This window comes from Lytechinus variegatus, chromosome 13, assembly GCF_018143015.1.
Source record: "Lytechinus variegatus isolate NC3 chromosome 13, Lvar_3.0, whole genome shotgun sequence".
In the NCBI taxonomy this organism is placed as follows: domain Eukaryota; kingdom Metazoa; phylum Echinodermata; class Echinoidea; order Temnopleuroida; family Toxopneustidae; genus Lytechinus; species Lytechinus variegatus.
In genome coordinates, this window is record NC_054752.1 from 12020370 (window position 1) to 12045207 (window position 24838).

At 35.5% G+C, this 24838-nt stretch overlaps 1 protein-coding gene across 1 annotated transcript in view; it reads left to right on the plus strand.

The window, feature by feature from the left end:
• Positions 1-24838, plus strand: part of LOC121426233 (rap guanine nucleotide exchange factor 4-like) — a 67869-nt gene that overhangs the window by 17148 nt on the left and 25883 nt on the right. The window contains exons 3-5 of the mRNA XM_041622455.1: positions 13316-13381; positions 20647-20881; positions 21844-22027. Of these exons, the coding sequence (XP_041478389.1) occupies positions 13316-13381; positions 20647-20881; positions 21844-22027 (485 nt within the window). The remainder of the gene's footprint in view (positions 1-13315; positions 13382-20646; positions 20882-21843; positions 22028-24838) is intronic.

Consider the following 24838-nt stretch of genomic DNA (forward strand, 5'->3'; position numbering starts at 1 on the left):
ATATATTATTTTCTATATATTTTGCAAAAAAGGTCTCTATTTTTCTTCTGTTTTTTAGTGTTCCAAATTGAATAATTTTCTTTCCTTATTTTCATTATATTTTTTTTCTATGTGTGATATATTATTTATTTCTTAATGTATCATTATTGTATTTATGATAAACTTTTGGCGTGTTTCTACAGTAAATCATTAAAAACAGTTTATCTTTTCCGGACTTGAATAACCTTATCGTTCTTAAACCAACCTGTTTCTACAGACTGAATAATCTGATTAACTTGCATTTCGCGTCGCAAATACGATGGAAATCGGAAAATTCAACCTATAACCTCACATTGCATTTTGGTATGTCAAAAATTGCATCTCGTAAGGAAAATTTTCAAAATTCATGGTAGATCTCACTCATTGTAGCAGGTACACGTTTCGCGATCAGCTGGCGAGATAAAAAACGGCCAGAATATATGTGTACTGTGAGATCGCACTTCTTGGTTCAAGCACTTAAGCCAGACACGTATGCTATTTTGCCCCGTGTTTTTACAGAAAAGTTAAACGGATTAACATGGCAATAACCACCTCTCAGAGAGATGGTTATGAGAAACCGTATTTTGCGCGATGCAATTTATCAATAAACCGCATCGCGTCTGTTTCTACAGGAAAGTTATCAGGGATTCTGGATACTTAGGCGGGTAATACCTTTTAACAATTCTATGTAGAAACATGCCATTGATATATCTTTTTAGGTGAAAAGAAAAAAGAGACCAATTTGGGAGTACTATTTTCCCCCCTTTTGGGGATATTTCATTTCTTCTAGGTGTGGTACCCTTTATTCATTTGGCCATGTGAAGGCTATCACACATTTTGAGTTTAATCTTCGAAATTTGGTGTTCATTAGTTTGTTGTCCAAACTCTGTCTTACATGTAAATTTGTTTATAGGAAGATTAACATAATATTTATGTGGAGTGCAATCATTGATCTCTTGTGGAGTCGCACAGTCACATGTATTCATAATATGGTGCTTTTATGCCATACCTGTCAATACTCTTTTGTACTTGAACTTATTAGTAAAAAAATGTTTATTAATGTCGTTGAAATCAATTACACACAACAGATTTAACATCAAGTTTATTGTATTACAAGTATCAGGTTTGTATGCAGAACAGTGGTTTTGCCAAGTACTCAATCCATGTAAAAAGCAATATGAGAGAACAGGTTTATTCCTGGAAATGTTAGCCTTCATTTGTTGTGTTTTTCAATCAAACTCTGTCTTGATGCATGTTTACTTTTAGATAACAAGATTGACAGAGTATAGATATCAACGAGTAGCTAAGTCATATATATTAATAACTTATGTGCTTTAATTATAAAGTCTATACTTGTGAATACTCTGTGCCATTTATGCTGTACTTAAACTTCTTATAGTAAAAACATTTTATTGACGTTCTTGAAATAAGTAACTGTTTTCATTTTTTTTCTTGTGTATACTTATTCCATTATTAAGCCTACCACTAACCCCAGAGATATGCTGTTCACCAATGGTCTACCATTCACTGTACTTTATTGGCCTACTATACATTGCACATCGTTGTTCTACTGTCTACCATTCAGTGTAAACCATTGGTCTACCATTGAACTTGTGGTCTATAGTGTATGACCAATGGTGTTATTTGAATGGTTGACTAATAGTATAGTGTGTATGACAGTGTTGTATGGTAAATGGTAGGTCAATGGTGTACGGTGTATGGTAAGCCAATGGTGTATGGTAAGCCTATGGTGTACGGTGAATAGTAGTTCAATGGTGTATGGTAGGCCAATGGTGTACTGTAAATGGTAGGTCAATGGTATACGGTGTATGGTAGAATGGTGTAAAGTGAATGGTCAATCAATGGTGTGTGGTGTACGACGAATGGTAGTTGAATGGTGTATGGTGAGCGGTGAATGGTATGTGAATGGTGTACGACGAATGGTAGTTGAATGGTGTATGGTGAGCAGTGAATGGTACACGAATGGTGTACGGCGAATGGTACGCGAATGGTGTACAGTGAATGGTGTACGATGAATGGTACGCGGATGGTGAATTGTACACGAATGGTGAATGGTACACGAATGGTGTATGTTGAATGGTAGGCGAATGGTGTAAGGTAATTGGTAGGCCAATGGTGTCCAGTGAATGGTGGCTGAATGGTAAATGGTAGGCCAGTGAATGGTGGCTGAATGGTGAATGGTGGTCAATGGTAAACCTGTCTATAGTGGCCATATGGTAGATCAATGGTGAATGGTGTTTGATCAATGGTATATGAATGGTAAATGGTGCTCATGAATATGGTAATAGTAAGGTCCGAATTATTTAAATTAGTTTGAATGGTATACCATTGAGGCTTGAATGGTATACCATTGGTGTATGGTGGGTGCTGTGCGAATGGTATTCCAATGGTATATCAATGGTGTATGATAAATGGTAGTCAATGGTATACCATTCAATTTTTTTTATAAGGGCGAGTAGAGATGATGAGTAGTAGAGAGACTCTAGTCTCTCTACTCATTAGTCTCTCATTAGTCTCTCTACTACTCATCATCTCTACTCGCCGACGCAAGCCAGCATCTCCTCATCAGCTCTACTACTCAAGCTGTTCTCACTCAACATTCCTTCTGGTTTACAGTCCTTTTCAGGACTATTCTCAAGAAAGAATACTCTATTCTCAAATCTCCACTTTCTCGCCTATCCACTTCCTTCTCTTCTATCCACTGCTTCTATAACACTCCACATGGTGTACCGTAAACCACATCAGCAATTGTACATGCCACCATGCAAACCTTCAAACAACATATGTTTATAATTGTTATCATTGATATTATGTAAACATTTGAATATTTTACATGTAAAGAATAAAAAAAATTAGTTTAATTCGATTGAAAAATATTATTGTTATTGTCATGAATGCCATCCCCTCTACTCTCTCTAATCCCCTTACCTCTAGTCAACCTCTACTTATATTCTCTCTCTCCTCTATTTTCCCTTTACTTTTTTCCCTTCTATTCAATCAGTAGCTTACGCAGGGGGAGAGGGTTCAATTTCATACGAGGCGCTTTTAATCGAAAAAAATGTACTACAACACTGCGCAGACAAGTGGGTTATGCTCTCTCTCTCTTCTTCATCTCCCGTTCCGTGCCCCCCGCCCTCTCTCTACTTTTTCCCTTCTGAGTATATTCTCGTCATCACAGAAATATGTCCAAACCCGGCCCTCCAAGCCAAACCCATACTAAAAAATAGAACCTACATTAGGATAGGTGCCCGGCATATTCGGCCCATAATCAATTTCAAATGATTTCTAGATTTTATACGTCGTCGAGAAATGTTCAACAAAAACCTCCAAATTATTTCCTTAATTCAAAATCCAACGGAGACGTTGCCATGTATTTGTGTAAAAAATGAATATTATGTATCAAATGATTCTAGTAATTAAAATTGTATTAAAAACAAGACATTCTGCCTTTCTTTCATTATCCAAGAATATACAATAAGTCCCTGCAAACCGTTTTATTTATTGTGAACTTACTCAATTCTCAGTTTATTTCACTAGTTTAGAACGTGTGTGGTTATTTTCTTGACATTTATGTGCAAAGGATTTAATGATCAACAAATGATTAGTAATTCATGGAAAATGCAAGAAAAAATAACTTAAGTATATGTTGGTCAATTTAAAATGGAAAAAAATGAGTGTGACCAGAAAGACATTTTCGGTTTTGCTGGTATTCTAGTTGTCAGAGATCGGCGGTGAACCAAGGAATTCTTGGTGGAGGGGACTATAAATGCGCTACTTTTTCTTTACTTTTTTCTGACAAGCAAAGGGGGGGGGGAGAAATAGAGGTCAGCAATGAAATCGCAACCCAAGTTACACCATTACTATTTTATACCCTTTTTTTTATTCTAGTGCATATAAATTATATTCCATCACTTAACCCCCCCCCCCATTTGTTTCGCCACACTCACTGTCAAATTTTCGGACAATATATGATTTGATTAACATTTTAGGAACTTTCCGTTCGGAAATTATTATTTCCTGCGTTCAGTTTGTTTTAATATCCAATTTCGTCAAGATGAAAAAGGACTCTGAAAATAATAACCTTCATTGCCAAAGTATAATTCTAAAATGTCGTAAGTGTATATAATTTCTCACCCGGTACATTCACCTTTACAGAATTTCGATGTATTAAAATAATTCTTATGTTTTATTTCTCCACTTCCTTTTTCCTTGTAGCCAACAATTCATAAGAGCTCCGATGAAAATACAAATATAACGAGTTAATTAGAGAACTGTAAGAGGAAGAGCGTGCTTCAAAAGAGATACATAGAAAGGCCATTCTCGCCTGCCTAAATATCATATTCCAGCTCATATTAAGTGATATATATTATCTCTAATTAATTAATTAATTGTCTTTATTAATCAATTCATGTACTGATTGCTTTATCTCATATTTATCTTTATCAAAGTTGAACGTCTGTTATATTCTATGGAGTACGGCCAAAAATGAAAAAAAATAACTGAATGGACGTATATGGAATCACAATATGCTTTATGCCGTTTTTCTCGCACCCTTCTAACAAGCAATTAAAAAAAAATTAAACGAGCCGCATGATGATAATGATTAATAATTCATATAATATCCACTAAACATTGTGATCAAGGCGCTCTACTTATTCATTACCCGGCTTACATCATTTGTTCCGTGAAAAGCATTATAGGCCTGTTTGCAGACATAAACATAAATATTTTATTTTAATATATTCTGCTTTTCATTCCCTCTATCTTCTAGAATAATATATCCATGGAATGCATATTTACTCCATGCTCTGGATTCCTATAGCATCAAATTTTTTTTATATGCAGGTCAAACCAAACCACGATAACATACTCAATCAGAATAAAATCAATTGGGGAAACCTTAGATTTTTTTCGAAAATTCATATGAGATTACTGATATGGATAAAACATGCTTCATATACTTTGTACATCGTAAATAACACATATTAGTCTTCATTAGCATGATTATGCCTATGTCACGGCGTTTATCACTCTTTGGTGTTAAACCAAACTGACAAAGTGTGAATTCATCCGTACATCCTTCCCTTTCAAGTCACTCTTTACATTGTTAGTAAGTGGCAACTTTATCGACCTTCGCTGGATGCCCTTTTGTGATTTTCAAAGGAAAGGGGGCCATGCCTCCATCAATTACCACATCCGTATCGTTAGAACAAAATAGAGTGTACGTACGATCCGAGGTATTCTCAATAGCCAGCTGTATACACTTTTTGTTTAGGATTATAGAAATCGATATCAACTTAAAGTCGTGTACTCTCTTCTAGTTTGATCTAGCTTGATCAGTTCATGAAGTTGAATATTATGACAGCCATTTTCAAGAGGCAAAATAATGCACCTAAATGAAAGAAGAAAACAAAAATCGATGTGTTATAAACTGAAACCATGATTTTTCTTCTTCCTATATTTTATCAACGGCGCCATTTTTTTTAAAAAAAGAAGTGCACACCTAGTTAGCAGTAATGCATATAGCATTTTCATTTCTTTGAAAAGCAGGATAAAAAGAGCATTGTAGATTAAATGCCTTGCTCACGGGCATAGGTGCCGCGGCCGGGATCGAACCCCGGACTTTTTGATACCTCACAAGCAATCTTATAAAGTATCGATCGTTTTCGATCTATCGTTGATCATATCAGCGCACGCACGCAGCTCTGCGTGCGTTTTTGGTTGCATTTTGCTGCTCCCATTGTTTTCCCTCACTTTTATTGATTACGGTATATACGTGGTTCTGCGAAACTGAAAATCGTTGAAATCAAGCTTCCATCGTGGCAATGCCCACTGTACGCCAATATTGGACTCTCTTCGAAGCATAACTCGTTTTATAATGCTTTATAAACTATAGAAACAAAAGGTAAAAACGTATGACTTTCTGGAATGTGTAGTTTAATTAATGGACATTGTAATTATAACACAGAAAAGGCAGAAACATAGTATGAAATTGTATTTTTAAAGCCTGCAAATGGATGCGAGTAATAGCCTTTGCGGAACCGACTATATACGGCTCCCGTACATGAATAAGTTTTAGGGAACCGTATATATCCGGCTCCCGTTGGCAACGGGTTAAGTTACGAACAGCTTTATGAGAACCCACCTGGCCTTTACAGAAATAGTTACATGTATATGAGCCTTGCAGCAAGATCTATCTGATATTTAAGAAGGGAAGTGTTTAAATCACAGTCGAATAAAGTAAGATATGAGAGCTTATATGAACAAGTAACAGTTTAAAAAGTGTTTAAAATCTCAAACAACAATGCCTGACTTTTAATAACTGATGACTTTAATTTTTTTTTCAAATTTAAAACACTCGTTTAGGCTGTTAAATGAATACTGTAAAGTTTGTATTGCAAACATCATTGGATAAAATAAACCTGTCCTTAATTGCATCATGTAATAATGATACCAACTTGCTAGAGTGCAATATCACTGCCTAATGCATCCCTATGTGCTCTGCAAGGAAGCCAGAATGACTTAGAAAAGAAAGAAAATGTAGAAGTAGAAGACATGAGAATCATGATCGGTAAGGTAGACATAAAGATGGAGAATGGGAGGATGTAGAATGTGAGAGCCTTTGAACCCTCCAGGCTAAACATTGACAGAGCACTCGCCTCCGTATCGCCACGGTTACCAAATCAAGGCATCCTTGACTTAGATTAGCATCGATCACAAGACTGATGCTTGCAACGAGACTCCAGAGGGCCTGCGTTTACTCCACTATTCTCCTCCAGAAGTAAGGGCCATGATCGATAAAGCACTCCGTTGGGTTATAGGGAATTCAGCAATATCTTTTCTTACATTGTTGCATTTTAATGGCTTGACTTGCAGCAAGGAAAAAATATATTTGTGGATGATTTTTCTTGATTTTACGCTCATTCCAATTTACATTTATCCCATGGTAATATAGGAAGGAGGCTACCTTGCAGTTTGTGTGTTATTGGGTTTTAAAATTCAGTTTCAAGGGCTAAATAGCGAAAATTTTCTGACTTAGATAGGTTGGTATTGGGGATGATATATAGCTTACTTATAAAAAATCTCACCTTGGTTAACACATAAAACAACCAAATATTTGTAAAAAGAAAATTGCTCGTTCATGAATTTAAGAAATCCTCTTTTTGAGTTATAAAGTGGAATGCCTTTGGCAGTCTCACCTGCATTGCCAGATTCGATATAGCAGCAGTGCTGACTTTGAAAAAGCTATTGAATAATTATTCTCAAAAGAAAACATTCATATGATCGACCCTAAATGACCTTCGATGCATGATCATGTGACCTAAGATGTGTGCAAAACAATCATTCATACTTGATTACCCTTATGGCTACATTTCATGAACTAGATCCATAAATTTTCTAAATTATAATGCCAGTTCCACACATACCCACATAATGGCCAATGTTCGTTGAATATAAATGATCTTTGATCTTGGTCATGTGATCTGAAACATGCACATGATATTCAGGGATGCATGTTGCTCTTATGTCCAAGTTTCATGGACAAGAACCTATATTAAAGTTATGTGACAATTCCACAAAAAAACCCAACATTACCAAACTTTGTTGACCCTAAATGACCTTTGCCTTTAGCCATGTGACTTGAAACTCAATGGATATTTAAAAATACACCATTGTCCTTATGTCTAAGTTTCATGAACTAGGTCCATACACTTTTAAAGTTATGACGATATTTCAAAGACCTAACCTTGGTTAAGATATTGATTCCCCCAACATAGTCTAAGTTCATTGTCCCTAAATGACCTTTTACCTTGGTCATGTGACCTGAAACTCATGAAAAATTTTGATGACATCCTCCATATGGCCCCATTTTGTAAAGAAAGTTTCTATGATGAGCAACTCTTCCTGGAATATCACCTCAAAAAGTAGAATTTTCACTCTTTTCATGGTAGTCGACATTCCAGCACAAGACCTGCTTTCATACCAACTTTTCGTGAAATGGGCAATGATCTGACAACTTGTCCAACAAATTTATTGATAAAATGCAGATGTAGCTTGGATTGTGGTATCTTAAAACTTCCTTTCGGTGAAAAAAGTTGATTAGTTAAATTGTTCATAATCAGGCCAACAGCAAAGCGAGAAATTGTTTCATATCTAATGCTGATCAATGATTCAAAGCCATAGAGATGATGTCAATAGAGGGGGAAAAACATGGGGGCTTGGAACAATTCCGCCCCCCCCCCCTCCCCCTGCAATGCTCAGAAGAGCCTGGGAGGTGTTTCACAAAGATTTAAGTATGACTTATTGTTGCACTTAAATGCCCTGTTGCACGCGGTATAAAAGCCATGACCGCATTGGTCAGATCATACAAAGTGGGCGTGCACTCCTGCGTATTGGTCAACAAGATTGTGCGTTGCATATCATGTTAGCATCGGGATTTAAGTGCGACTCTTTTTCATACTTACGTCTTCGTAAAACACCCCTTCGGAAACAAAATCTCCCAAATTACTGCAATCATGAATCTTCTCCAATGTTGCAGATTTGCCCATTAGGCAGTGAAAAGCGGCCCCTGAAAAAAAAAAGTTTGCATGATATATAAGTGACATAATTTACCTCTAGACTTGAAGTAAAGAGGCAAAATAGATCAAGTTTTGAAAGACTGTCAAATTTGTCTTTTAGATTAATGTAATCGCCTTCAGAGATTACGAACAATTCCACTTCCCAATTTTTGTTTGCTTGTGCATGTATTTTTTCTTCTGTGCCTTCAAAAGTTCCTGTATCCACCCCTGACTGATGCTAAAGTTCTGTCTCCCTGAGGAAACAATGCAATTGCACGATTGCACATTGGATAAAAGGGTTATAGGGCAAGATAGCAACTTTTATTCACCTTCATCATCTTCAATGGGGCGATAGTGCAAAATATTACACCTTTCTCCTTCAATCAGGGCATAGAGTTCACATTTCCCTTAAGTCATCTCAAACCTGTCAACTCATGCCAGCAAGCAAATTTATATTGGGGCGCTGGGGAACAATTGAGAATATAGAAACACCGGAATGATGTTTGCAGCATTGCTGAAAGGCACATTTTACCTCTCGTTACTAAAGAGAGAAATATTGAGATGGAGAAAGAATCGTTTAAGACTTAAACTATTTTCCATATGGTGTTTGTCTATTTGGCTCGTAGTTTTAGCATTTTGATTACACTTTGTCTGGAGATTCAATGAAGGGATGTATGTTTGTCACATATTCGTTTAATTAACAGCAAGTATTGCTCTAATCGGACCGAAATTGCACTCAAAGATTTTCTGCAATTAAAATGACCAAAATCACTCTCTTTCTCTGGTAAACCCCTTGTCTTTTCTCTGTTTCTGTCTCTCTCTCTTCCTCTCTCTCTCTTCCCCTCCCCCTTTCTCTTTTACCCACTCTCAATTTGTTTTCTCATCGATGTTTATTCTTTACATTGTAAAAGCGCTGTTTGAAATCTCAAGCACGTTCTTTGAGCCTGTCACTCCAGCAGCTGTTGTTTATTATCTCTTTTATACAACTGTTTAAACTCTTTAAAGAACTGTTTAAACTTTTTAACAAGTTAATGAAGAGGTTTAAGTAATTACAAAAAAGAATTAAAACAACTTCTTGTTAGAGTAACAGGCTTAAAAATTAAATGTGTTCTTTTTACTGTGTATACTTTGATGTATCTTATTCCATTTTCTAGGCAGGAATTTCTACCCCCCCAAAAAAAAAGAATCAGTTATATTTTTGTTGAAAATGAAAAAAAAAAGGATTTTGACTTACTTGTATACCCTGCATACAAGGTGAAAATAGTGAATGTTGTTTTATATATCTGGCGGAATATATGTTATTGCTCATTACAAAAGGATTTCTTTCAAATTTATAATTTTGACATGTGTCGTTTCTGTATCTCTATCTGAACGAGCTTCAGAGTAATAGATTTAAGAAAAATTCTGACTAAATCATTATTATGCAGGTCTAAGTTGCTTGAATTTATATAGTTCTTTAGAACAGTTAACTTGGTTTTTAAAATCCTCTCGAAATTGACTATTTTGTTGCAAGCTACATTATTTTTTGCTACATGGGCTTCAGTAAAAACCTATACTTCCAATGAAAAAACTGATATTGAGGGCAGATCATGAAATGCTCTTTAGGAAATATGGCAATGATGGCACCAATATAAATATATAAATTAAAAAAACTTGTCCTAATTCCTGTAGAGAACTCTTTCTACGCAAAGGAAGTGTACTTCTTTATGTCATAACACTCAAATCAAGCTTTCGGAACTGTCTCAAAGTTTTAGATGTGAGGTTGAACAGCCTAGTGACAATATAATGTACATTCCCTACTCACACTCCACTTGGAGTGATAGTGTATAGGGACCAATCACTCTGGAGTAAACTGTACATCCTTTTAAGAGTGCATGATGACTCTTTTTGGAGTGAACTGCAGCTCTTCTTGCAGTTCACTCTAAAAGGTGTCATAATGCACTCTAATTTAGAATAAACAGTAAACTCCGAAGAGATTAGTCCCCAATATCACTTCTAGAAGAGGTCCTGGGTGGTCCTTTTCAGGACCAACATTTGCCCAAGAAAGATACATGGTGTACCGTGAAATCTACTACACTATTGTTCTTCGCCATGGAAACCTTCAGAAGTTATAGAAGAGTGTTATTAGGGATGAAATTAGCTCTTTGCATTCAGAGGGTATTTCTAAGTGCATTTTCCTTAAGAAATGTACATTTTGATATAATTAAAGTAATTCCTTCTTCACATTATAATGCAGAGATTGCTGTATAGTCATACATTTATGGCCATTTCTCAGTAAAAAAAAATATTCTGCTCAATCACTGCTGACAAAATCAAATTTTGATACTCATGCACATTCAGATTGGCTGCAATAAAATACCCCAGCAGACGAATATAGCCAGACAGTTTCCTCATTTTCTCTTCATTTGAGAGATAAGGTTATGGGTTGGTTAATCTAATACTACTTAGAAATCAAATCATTCCCGCGGTAGTCTCATATGGTTTGCAATGTCGTTCTTATTGCCTGCGCGTGCACGCGGCTGCCGAAAATCAATTCCGATTCAATTACTTTGCTAAGCAAGTTTTTACTTTATCTACTTAACGTACGCTGAACGGAAAATTGTGAATTAATAATCAAGGGGAGGGGTGCGGGGAAGGGCTGGTGATTTAGGAAGGGTAAATCGTTTAATCCTATTGGGTTTGTGGGGGGGGGGTCTGCTACTCAGCTATGCATGGATTCATGTATTGATCAGATTTTCTATTTTGGATATCCCATCGAAAGTTGATGAAAGATTTATATTAGCGGTGAGAGTGAGGATGGGAAATGCTGTCATGTGTGTGCGTCAAGCAGTACACATTAAAAAGAAACTATTGAAGCATTGAATGTCCACTTTTGCAATGAAATGTAAAGGTTACAGAGGTATCGTAATCAATAGATATGTAAGATGCTCTTAGAAAAAAAATAGCACATTCAATGCTCGTAACACTAGTATTGTGTTATTTTCTCATATATATGTATATACACACACACATATGTATTTATATAGGGGATTTTTATATCCATATTAAAGTTGATGATGGGGTTTTTTCATTCCAAATTTGTTCACTTTCATTTACAACAGAACATAATAAAATGGTTGTATTCACATTGACATTTGCGTATAATAATATAATCATACAAACAATGTAAAACAAGATATGCCTATAATAATTTTTCATGACTAAAACAAAATTTCTAAAAAATCAGAATTATTGATATAAGCACAAGCCATGATTGTTGAGGAGAAATTTATTTAAGGAAATTAGATATTCTTCATTCACTTCATATGTATTTGTTATTACCTAATGACATAGAATAGTATATCGTATCATAAAAGAAAGATCAGGGAAAATTTGATACAGAAGTTTGTTCCAAGGGGAGATTGAAAATAAAAAAATCTTTAGAATAGAGATGAAACGTGAGCCTTAGAATCTCAAGACAAGCATCTCTCAGATAACAACTAGTCATTGAGCGGCCTGGTGAAATATTATCCTAATCTGATTTTTATTCCTATCAAAATTTTCAATTTTCTAGCTCTCTGCGGCTGTACTACTCAAAGTAATACGATAATTCATTCATTGGATTTTTATTGCACAATCAATAATTATATCAGGTTTTCATTCCTTCACAATAATCAGTTCAAAGTCTTTGATATTTCTATAACTTTATTCATCAGTCTTAATCTGGTTTTATAAAATTGCTGTTTAAAATTCAACCAATTAACTCTTCAATTTCAAAATGATCGCAAGAATACTTGTTTGCTTAAAAGTGTATAGCTATGAACCCATTTTACTTTGAATAAGTTAGAGTACAGAATGTTTCTCTGAATTCTCTTTTTCTGTTATAATGGCATATTTTCCTTTCAACCTCCAGTTACGATCAATTCAAATTAGGTTTGACTAAACAGAAGAAGTGTTTGAAATCAATGTCATACACAATAATAATATTTTATGCCATCATCACAAAAAGCTAAAAAGATAGATATGTAAAGTTATTTCAACCCACAGTTACCCACATTAAATAATAACCTGACTACCTGTAATTGCCTTATAGCCCATTTTAAAGATAAGCCTACTTGTAAATTTTTAAGTATAAAATGTGTCCCAGAAAAAATGAAACCGGGAGTCCCATGTATTTTTTCTTCAAAGGCAAATGAATTATATTTCATTTACATAATCATATTATTCAGCTAATCCTCTTTAGTTTAATACCTAATATGTGACAAACACTTCATGCATTAATGAGCAAAATGAGTTTGAAATTTTAATGTCAAAACCAGGATGTTGGACAAGGGTGGTTTGTGATAATATGGCAAATGTGCTTATTCGACGACTGGCTCACTAGCATTTCTTTTGTATTCTTTGTTAAGATTCTCTCACTGATCCCTGAAATGAGAGTGGATTCAGATTCACACGTGAGTTTCTGCGCAAATCGCTTCTGATTATGCCTCAGTATTTTATTGTTTCTAATCTGCCATGCTCGAACGATTTGCAAAACTGTTGGTTTCAAATGAGGGATGAGATTCCTCACTTGCCATGAGCATCAAAGCTATAGTAAACAATATTTGATAATTGTTCAATCTATCTCTGAAAACGGGTTTCCTTGTATTGTGGGACGCACTGTATGATGAAATATATATGTATACTTAAATTAACTCTGATTGTTGGTTATATTTTATTTCTTTTTTTGTTTGCTTCAGAGATCCTCACCAGCCAGAACCCACGATGGTTTGGATCCAATTCACCCGGCACTACCCATCGTTAAGGTAATACTCTCTCTTTCCCTTATGATTAATCTCCTTTTTATTTTAATTTTTTTTTATGTTTTTCTCTTTCAAATTTTCTCTCTAGGTGTTTTCAGACCACCTCAAATCTGTTAGCTCCAGGTATTTTCTGATTGGGAATTCTGCCCTTAATCTACCCCGAGCGCAGAAAATAATACCAGGCAATTTTTGCAGTATGAAAGCAAACTAGGCGTAATATTCCCGAAAGACGATACCCGCTATAGTACTTTCGCAGGGATCTTTCCAAGGTCGCAGGTATTTTGGCATTGTGAAAGCACATTACGGGAATTTTCTTAGCTGAGCTTGTAGTTACGCCCGGACGACTTGGGTGGCTGCTGAGCAAGCGATTTTAATTCCCCCCTTGCTTCCATATCACACCATACTGCTTGTAACTCTGGGAACTCATCCCGAATGTATGTTTCGGGGAGGTGCATGTGAAATCAGGAATGATTACCTGATATTTTTGAGCCTGAAAAAGTTCTGGTAGTTTAACAGGGATTTTTTTTGATCGAGGTGGCTTGAGACCACCTTGACTTTCTTCTTTTCTATGTGTGCCTGGCTCAGTAATGTCTTTCTCTCTATCAGTCTCTTTCTTTCCCTAAAGTAAAATGCTCCTTCTGTAACTGGACGTTGCGTGTACAGAACCTATTAGAAAGATCAATTTCAATAGAAAGTGTCTACTGCTCACTTTGCGATAGGTCTGCAGTGAAATTTGATAAAGGTTTTTAAAAACTAATGTGAATATAGAGAAATGGAACATTTAGTGTTCAGGGGTGTGAGAGTTCAGATTTTTATTTGATTTGAGATTTTTTGTTTTGATTTTCAGCTGAATTTCAGTTTATATTTGACTTTCCTCTGTACAAAAAGTATGGGAGCTCTTTCTATTTCAGACTTTTTCAATACTCTTCAGCTTTTTTTCAGATCTTTTAATTTGTGACCACTCACACCCCTGACTGTTTTAAATCATTATACGAATACTTATCTTCAAATCTGTGACTATCCTAACATCCATGTAAGAAAAAAAAGTGAATTGAATATCAGTCTTAGAAATGATGTCATAAGACTACAATGACACCAATTTGGCCTTTACTCCAAAGTGAAGGCTTGCAATCATCCAAAATTGTTATATTAGTATTCTTACAAAGGATTTGAACCGAGAATAAAATGGCTTTTTATTTACCCTCTTGGAAAATAAGCAAATTATGATTTGTTCCAAAAATGATGAGATTTTGGACAAGTTGACTGAACGGAGACCTTTCTTTACCTCAACCAGTCCCCTGCATATGTACGACCGGACATGATTATTACAACTATCAACCCCCCCCACATGCGATACTATCTCATTATGTATGCATGCATTAACTACCGTGTCAATGGACTCTACTGCCATCCAAATGGGTACTTATGGGGTGTGTTCACACTGCTCAGACGTGCTCCATGCAGTGGTACACTGACTCATGCAGGGCTGGGTAGTGTTTACACTGCCATTAGTGGCAGTGAGATGACCACTTGGCTGGATGGCTGTATATACAGTATGTTGCTGGTATGACAGCTAAATAGTGCTCTCACTTGAAAGGAATAGTCAAAGTTGGTCAGTGATGGCTGAGTGACCATCTTGACGGACCTTCTCTTGATTAAAAAAAATTGCTTTCATTTGATATACTGCATTATTGTACATTCACTATGGTACACAGTGATATCACATCGATATATCATTCATTTTCTTTAGTACTCTCCATGCACTAATCACCCAATGTCCACATGAATGTAGATTTTAACAAATGTTGCTCAAGTGTAAGGGATCCTTCATGCAATGAATTCGGTCCCCCCCCCAAATTTTGCGTTGATTACCTTTGGGGGGGGGGCTTGTCAGAAAAATTTTGTTAGTCCTCCCTGAAATTTTGGTTGATAACTATTTTTTTTCTTGCTTGTCAATTTTGCTTCCTGCGTCCTCCCCTAAAATTTTTGGCTTCCGCCGCCAATGGCTTTATTTTTACAGTGCATAATAATTTTTTGTAGTATGCCTAGCTATCAAATCTTTGAACTCTTGATGCAACATGCTACAGGGAATGGAGAAAGTGCATACACTGTGTGCAGGCCTGCCATGATCCGATGACCGGGGTTATAATAAATACTGTGTAAAGGGCTTAGAAACTTTAAATACTGAAAAAGCACTATATACAAATAATGTACCTATTGCTAACAGGGACGAATCCTGGATTTTCCAAAGGCGGGGGGGGGGGGCACATTTTCCCATGGTAAATTTTGACAAGCAAAAAAAGGTCCTCGCTTGTATTCAAATATTCAAATTAAAAATATATGCTCTAACTTTTAAGGGGGGGGTACACTTGTATAAAAATGGCATATTTATCATTAAAAGTATTGACTGTATGGCTCTCAAGGGGGGGGGTCTGATGTGCCCCCCTGGATCTGCCACTGATTTCTATTATTTTTTTATTATGATGGTGATGATGATTGTTGTTATTATTATTATCATATTTTCTATTAGTAGTAGTTAACTGGAGACTGTTTTGAGTCGATATGAGGTTAATTGCCATCGTGTCCAAATCATTGCCACTGTGTCCAAAATACTGGGTTTTTTCTCAGCTACCGTCAGTTTTTGAGATTGATTTGATTTTGAATTATTGTTTCACATTCCACAAAAAACATACATCTTGAACACAATTATGAAAACATGATGACAAAAAATACATAGTTGTAGTATTTAACAAGAAAATACAATTACGTGAAATATGAGGAACCTATTAAAAAGCAAAGCTTGTAAACATATAGGTTCCCAGAAGAAAATAATCAAGGATTAAAAACTCCTAACGCAATGAAGCAACATCAATAAAATGAAAATACTCAATACATTATAAAGAGATCTACAAGATAGTCACTCGAGCAAGGCGCTTATCCACTAGCATACGATTAAAGAAACTTGTCGACAAAGATACCCACCAAGTATAATGAAGCTCCGACACTCTTGAATATAGGGCAGTCTCGTATTCAAAATGGGCAATGATTAAAGATTCCACCGAGAGAGATGGATCTATGAATACATAATGATGTGTAATTATGTGGAAAGGACATTATGCCAGAAAATATTATATCTCAGGGGGGGGGGGAGGGGAGGGGAGGGGAGGGGGGGGGGGGGGGTTGTACTTGGTGATACATCAGTCGACGGTAAATTGCTCTATGTTTGATACAATGGCAACTGAGTTTCAGTTGTTAACAGGCTAGCAAGTAGTTGAATGGCATGAATTGGAATTGTTAAAAGAAACAATAGATCACCATCTCTCTTCTCTGAATTATACTTATTCACCTTAATCCATTGAAGACTGAATCATTTTGTCATCACACCTGTTTTCCATAGACTCCAGTCTGCATATATCTGGGCACAGTTTCCATTGGATTAACAAATTTAGTATGAACATTTTTGTTAATGTTCTATTTTGTTGGTGGACTTCTGTTTAACCCTTCTATCTCCTTTTTAAAAAGACATTTTATATTTTATAAATAAAAGGAGATATTTTAGAATTATGGCAAAGGTGGCACCCTCAGGTTGTCTGAGAACCGTCTAATTCTTCCTATTAGAGAGTTGAATCCAAAAATGGGTGTCTACCGTATTAATGTCTTATATACTCTAATTCTTACTCTAATATATAGTCTTTTCTACGTTGTCATGGAAATTTGTTAGGTGCTGATATTCCAAGATCAAACAGCCTGCAGATCAATATTCATTCATTTACTTGTAAAGATTTCACATCAAAATTTATTTAAAAAAAAAACAGGAAATGAAATACACAGATTGACCTGCCATTATAAATCCCTGTAATGATGTTATTTAGTCAGACAAACAAAGTAAAGATACTGTTTGAAATTATTATACAATGATGCTTGATATAAATTGTATAAACATAACAGTAGTTGTTTAAACAGTATTTAAACGAGTGTTTAAAATCTTCCAAAACCGTCCATCTTGTGATAACTAATTCTCTGTGAATTATAAGCATGCTTGTTTAAAACTGTTGAACTACTGTAGTGTTGATTATTCAACTTAATATAGTAAACAACATATTTCATGCAATGTTAAACATCATTTTAACTGTATGATATTACTTGTAAAACAGGATAAATGAAGTATAAGTAAATAACATTTAAAAAATGAAATGAATTTGGTTAATGAAACAGTGGAGAGGGGTAAATCACCCTTTAAAAATGGCAGATGAGTGACAGCAGTTTTATCTAGGATGGAAAACGCTGTCACTCCTCAGCCCTTCTCCACCCCCTGCCATCCTATTTGCCAAGGGCGGATCCAGGATTTTATAAAAGGGAGGACACATTTTCCAGATGAAAATTTGACAAGCAAAAACAAAAGAACAAAAAAAACAAAACAAAACAAAAAGGGGTTTCATCTAAAATTGAAGGCTATTTTGTCCCAGGAAAATCTGACAAGTAAAAAAAAATAAAAAATACTTTTAAAGGGGGGGGGGACACACTTGGGTAAAAACGGTAAATTTACATTACAAATTTTGAGTATGGCTCTCAAAGGGGAGGGGTACGGGCTGGCTGTGCCCCCTCCCCCTTGGATCCACCACTGCTTTTCACCCTTCATGTTTTTAGAGTGTATGGCCTGTATATCTCTGTATCATGCACTGTATGGAAAAGTTATTTCGTGGCCCTGGTTGGGCTCACTGATTCATTTCTCAATGGTACTTTAGCATCATGTATACACTAATGATAAATGGCTTTTCCAAAGAGGAAAAGAAAGGTGGGTGGGTGAGGGGTGGATGGGTTGGCTTTAACCCACAAGGAAGTTGCAGTACCGTTGGAAACAATGAATCAGCACAATGAAAATGGAACACGTTAATAATATCAATCATTGAGATATTAATGAAAATAAATCAGAAATAACGAGATATACAGAAATGACTCTGCTTCCCCCCCCATGTTTAACCCTGATACAGTTTTATCGCACCCTCGCAACGGTGGGCGTCCTGAGTCGTTAATATTTCAGATCCATATTTCCACTCCCGCGAGCGACTTCCCGGGCAGCTAATATTCGGTTATTAATAATTCAAGCTGGGAATTTGTTTTGGGGATGTAAGCTTGGCTTGGCAGTGGGTAGGTTCACTCGCCGTGTTCTCCTTGAATGTAGCCATGGGATGAGAAGAGGAAGTAGAAAAAAGAAGAATCTCATCATGATCGCCCGAGGGTGGGTATGTTTGGTGGCTGCGTTGATAGTAGTATCCATGAAAAATAGATGTCATCTTTATCCTTAATCAAGACTTTTAATCAGTACAAAAGATTGTATTGGCAAGAAAACGAGGTCTTTGCAACGACATTGTTAATCTTAAACAGCTGAGCCCACTAACAGAGTATATACATGTATATTTCTGGGATAAAAATAGAATATATTTGTTCGTCATTGATGCTTACATCAGTAGAAGATGTGAAACTAGTATGCATTATGGCAATACTCTGATACCATGCACAGTGACTGGATTTAGAATTACTGTGTGATCAAAAAAAAATCTTGACTCTTCACATATCCCCATTTTCCCATTTTAAGGAAAAAATATGTCATAAACACACAGTTATTATATATGGCCTGAAAAAGTATGTTTTCCCAAATAATTTGATACCATATTTATGTGGTATGTGTTAATGCTAGGATGATCAGGAGGTTTACTTTGCAGTGATGTCAATTTTTAATTTGTACCAAAGTAAGGCATGAATGCAATGAATGAATTCAGATGCATATGATGTTGTAATGCTACAAGGATTGCATTAAAGTCCATTTCAAAGCTCCTTCATTAGTAATCTCCATTATAACTTTCATAAACACTTTAGTGTCAAGTCTCAAGTTAATTTCATTGAAAAGAGATTTGCGAATATGTTTACTAACTCATTTAGGATTATGAAACAAGTGTTTGAAATCATAAACAACAAAGTTTAATTTTTGATATTTAGTTCTCAATAAATTAAGTATGAAACCTCTGACATACAATCAATTGATTCCATTTTCAATAATTTGAAATTAATTGTAAATATTTAGCCACATTACCTAGGGTCGAAGTATGCAAATGCATACAGATTGATGTTTCAACCTTAGGCCTACACTCTAGTGCAAATTGTTGTTTTTTCACCTAAAATTTAAATGAAATCATATGAATAAAATACAGTCGTGCAAGCATTTCGAACAAAATTCAACTTCCACTTGGGCTCTTGATATTAAATTCGTTCACAACTTTGCAAAGGGGTTTCTGAAAGAGCCCCCTGGGATACAAAATGTAATCCCATTTACTGCCATTAAACAAAGTGGATAATACCTTTTATATAAGACTGTAACCTCTGAAAGTACTTGTGAAATTCAAATCTTATCCTCCAGGCTACGTCCCAACTAAGCACTATATAGCCTTGCAGCTAGAAGAGATACATGTATCTTCAAAACCTACATCAATGTTGTTATCACTTACCATGATACAGGTATTGACATTCTTTTGAGATGGAATTCCATCTACATTCTCATGTGTTATTACTTATTAAGGCATCTCTTTTATAATTTATAGAAACCTATTCTTGTATAGCGCAAATATGTACATGATATGTTTCCTTTTTTCCACTTTTGGAGCTATCGATGGCTTTAGTTAACAAAAAGAAAACAGACATTCCATATTATTTGATGCTAAAAACCAATTGCAGAATTCTCTGTGGTTGTTTTTATTGCTTCTACCTCTCCTTGAAAAAGAATGAAGATCACACCACTTCATTTTCTTGAAATCTAGGATGAAAGGAAGACTATTATGCAATTCATTCTATGTAACAGTGGAAAACGCTCGGTCCCTCGGATAGGACATCAAATGGAGACCCGAGTTAGCGTAGAGTCATGGAATTGGCACGTTTAAGAACCCACTGCGCTCTTCGTATAAGAGTAGGGGGAAACCCTGGTGTAGTGGTCCACCTGCATTCCCTCAATCAGTTATATTGGGAGGAGAGACTTGTGGGTCATAGTGATTCAGTTTGCTTTTCGCCACCCAGGTAAAACTTCTTCAAAATGAAATAATGATGATGATGATGATGATGATGATGATGATGATGGTGATGATGATGATGATTGATGATGATGATGATAATGATGATGATGATGATGATGATGGTGATGATGGTGATGATGGTGATGATGATGATGATATTGATAATAATGATAGCAGTAGTAATAATGTTCATTTTATACCATATAGGTTCCATCAGAGAAGCTCTCCCATGCAGGTACTATCTTCCGAACATTGATCTTAGCCAAGTCACCCAACCTCATAAAAGACAGGAAGAACAACCTTCGAACCTACCGCAAATGCATGATGGGATCCGAGATGGTTGATTGGTTAATGCAGCAGGGTCAAATGATGTTGGTGAGGTCGCGACCTCAGGCTATCGGCATGTGGCAAGCTCTGCTCGAAGAGGGTGTTATAACTGAAGGTTTGTGGATTTATTTTGTCGAAATTATCACAAACTGTCATTGAATGCATGCCTATATATAAATTTTATTTTTGAATAAATCATACCCTATTTCTTGGGACCCTTTTTTCAATTCAGTTTGGTCCACTCCTTGGTTGAAAAGTTATCATTAAAATGTCAAATATCTTAAGATATGATCAGAGATTTATTGCCAATGTACTTGTTTAGTATAGCAACACCTTGTTTTGCATTCCTTGGATATTACTGGCAGTAAAAATCAAACATTGGTATGGACTTTACTATGTATGCAGTTACAGTTCAAGAGATAACTTTATAGTAGTGATGCAGCTTTTGGATTTAACTTTGCAGGTGCTATAACAATTACGATAATGATCCACAGCATTGATATTGCACCATATTTCTGTTAAAAACATTCATAAGTGCAGGCTCATCCAATTAAAATGACTTGTTCAATCTAACTTTTACTTTGCCCACGTGAGAGCATAATGTAAAAAAAGACACAGATTTTAAAATAAACAATGAAATAAAGTATGAATGCAAGATGTCATGGCCCGTATTCTGATAACAGGTTTAACTTAAACTCAGGTTTAAAGTTGTGTTTTAAGTATGGAGAGGCAATTGTTACATAAATCACTAACAGTAGAGATATCATATGTCAGCTCATTTGGCTCTCAAATCATTCATAATTGTCTTGGAAGTATAAATAGATGATTGTCTTCACCATTGATTAATCAGGAAAGAGCACAGTAAACATAAGAAACATACAACTTAATAAGAATTTTGATACTTTTGGCTTCCCATACTTAAACCACAACTTTAAACCTGCTATCAGAATATTGGCCCATGATTTTTTCTATGGTTGTCACAATTCAATTTGTATTGGCCATCATCTATATCACCTTGTTTCTAAGGAAACCATTCTAATCCTCCAAATGTAAATGATCCTCTTTCTTCTCCCGCAGTAAACAGAGAGCACCCCTTCCAAGACGCCGAGCACCAGTACCGGTTCCGAGAGGACGATCTCGGCATCACCAGTACCCCAACGTCGTCCCAGAAGAAAGCCGCAGAGGAGGAGCTACCGGAGATTGCTGGGATGCTGTCCAAGGTGGCGCCGGACGCCATGATGAGACTCATTCTACGAAAACCGTGAGTTTGAACTTTGACCTCTCTTACTGACCCAAATCATCATTCTAAAGGTAGCTGGAATGTAAGAAAAATTATGCAAAAAAAATTGTTTTTGCACTCGGTTAAAACGTGTCGTTAGCTTTGGTAATAGGTCATAGAATCAAGTATCGTCTATCATTCTTTTCTAATCTTTAAACGTGTAGCAGTGATTTCATCTTTTATCAGCTGCTGATTCTCTGAAAATTTAGATGTCCAAATCGAACATATATATCACCTTTTATTAGTGAAATTTTTGTTTTCATTTGAATATGAACATCAAGCATACCTAGTGCCCTCTATCAGCAATATTTTGTTTTTCTTTTAAATGGGTTTTTTGAGCATTATCTCACAATTTTTTGGATATCAAGAAACTACCAACAATGTTAATATCCTCAATTTTAAGCCAAGTCCATACTGTAGAATTTGTTTTTCTATCAAATAGTTGGCGTCCACATTTACAGGATATTATATAAAAAATTACGACATTTATTTTTCATAATATTTATCAGATTCCATTTGAACACACTCTAAACAGATGTTTACACTTTCAGATAATTGCTACATGAAGAGATGATGTTATCTTAAAGTTGGTTATACTGATTTAAACATCTTTTGTTTATATGTTCTTCATGTTATTTCTTTCTCTTTATCTACATCTCTAGATGGGTAAGGTTTTTAGAACTACCTAAGATTTTTTTCTGATATCTAACCGATTTCTAACACAAGGATAACCTATATTTTATCAGACTGAGCAATCTGTTAAACTAACATATTTTGTACTTTCATTTACATTTCCATGTTCTAACTGCTTATATCTTAACATTAAAAACCAATATTACATATGTCATGACCAAACAAAAACCTATTTGAAGAGTTTGTTTGCAAAACGGGTTAGATCCACTTTAGACCATTCGAAGAAAGTCAAGTTTTTTATTCTCCCATATTGCAAAATCCTTATGCAAAACAAAAATTGTCATGATATACTACCCTACCACCTTAACGTAAACTTGGGTATATAAGAATTAGATCTGTCTATATATTTTTTACAATCTTTTTTAAAAAATATACCATTGTGGATCTAGTCCCTTTTGCGAACCAACTGAATGAAACGGATCCAACCCCTTGTTTGATAAAAAGTGATTATATGTCATTTTTATTCATGTTTTAATGGGAATTTCAACTTTTCTGTGGTATCATCTTATAGAGCTACTGCAAATCTATACATTGAGACCCCCCCATAAAAAAAAATAATATTTGATGAAAAATGGATGTAACCCCTTTTACCATTAAGCTCTTCATTCGAAAAAAATGATACTTAATAATAATGAAAATAACTATGATTCAGTGAACCATACACTGCTATTTCTGTCTGAAATTATGAGAAGTTATAGATACTAGACTAGTCTTTTTTCTTCTCAAGCTCATGCAACCATGTGTTGAGATACAAAGTAGAATCCATGATATGTCATCATAGGCACCTTCAGTGGCGTACCTAGGATTTTGCAAGGGGGGGGCAAATTTGTCCGCCCAAATTTGACAAGCAAAAAAAAAAGGTCTTCAAACACAAAGGATTTCTTACCAGAAAAAATATTGACAAGCAAAAAAAAAAAAAGGAGCGGGCCAGGGATCAGTCGTCATGGGGGGGGGCAGTCTGCCCCCCCCCCCCTGTAGGTACGCTAATGGGCACCTTGTCAATAGTCACAGCTGCGTCTTTTTTGTGCAGGAATCCTGCAAGCACATTTCATCATTGACAAAGTAATGAGGAATGTTGGAAAAGCTGCAATGAAAAGACACATAGCAACAATTAGCGGGATTTCTGCTAATACCTTGGTCTCATTTGCTCTACGGTGGCTGTACGGCGAGTCAAAAACAGCCGTTTTAACATTTTTGTACCAACTATATAGGTGGTTAAATCCTGGTTTGAATTAAAATTGATAAAACGGCTGTTTTTGACTCACCGTACGACCGCCGTAGAGCAAATGTGACCAAGGTATAAATGACCAAACAAACACTGCAAAAAGTTGACTTTATTAGAAAGATTTCTTTTTATATTAACAAATCAATAAATAATAAAAAAAAACCTTTAATATCTTTGTTCCTCCCATATTTTGCTAGCTGACAGAGATCTGAGGTGTATATTGTCTTGTTGAGAAGATAATACAGTGCAATGAAAAGAAAGAAGTCATTATGCAAATCCTTACCCCCATGCCAAGTATTTTTTTAATGAAGAAAAATATAGGGAAAAAGCCATATGCATTTATCTACGAATGTGTTGAGTATTCTAAGAACAGGAAATAAAAATATTGTCATTTAAAGAATAAAGACTTTTGCACAGATGTAATATAAGAATAGAATAAGATATTGTTGTTAGATATTATTAGCTACCTACAATTTTATAAATTTTACAAAACATATCACTACATACCATAATCAATGTGGGCCAGCTACAACGTTGCTTCGGCTGCTGCTTTATGTGTGGTGCTTGTCAAATAAATGTTTCTGTGAGTTTTTGTTGAGTGTTGTTGCTATGGTAACATAACAGTTTTTCCCCTTAAAATGATGTGCATGAGTTTTATGCTTGTTTGCTACTGTTACTTGTAACCCACTTTATGATATTAGTTGAATTTTGCTTTGGAAGTATTTGGTTTAATTTGAATGAGCTTCAAGATGATAAGGGGGTGCTTTTCTTATTTAGAATGATGAATTCTGAAGTATGTAATGTAGATCAGTTGATACCATTTCTCGCAGGGAGATTAGAAGCATATCTCTGAAGGAAAGTAGTAGCTACGTTAT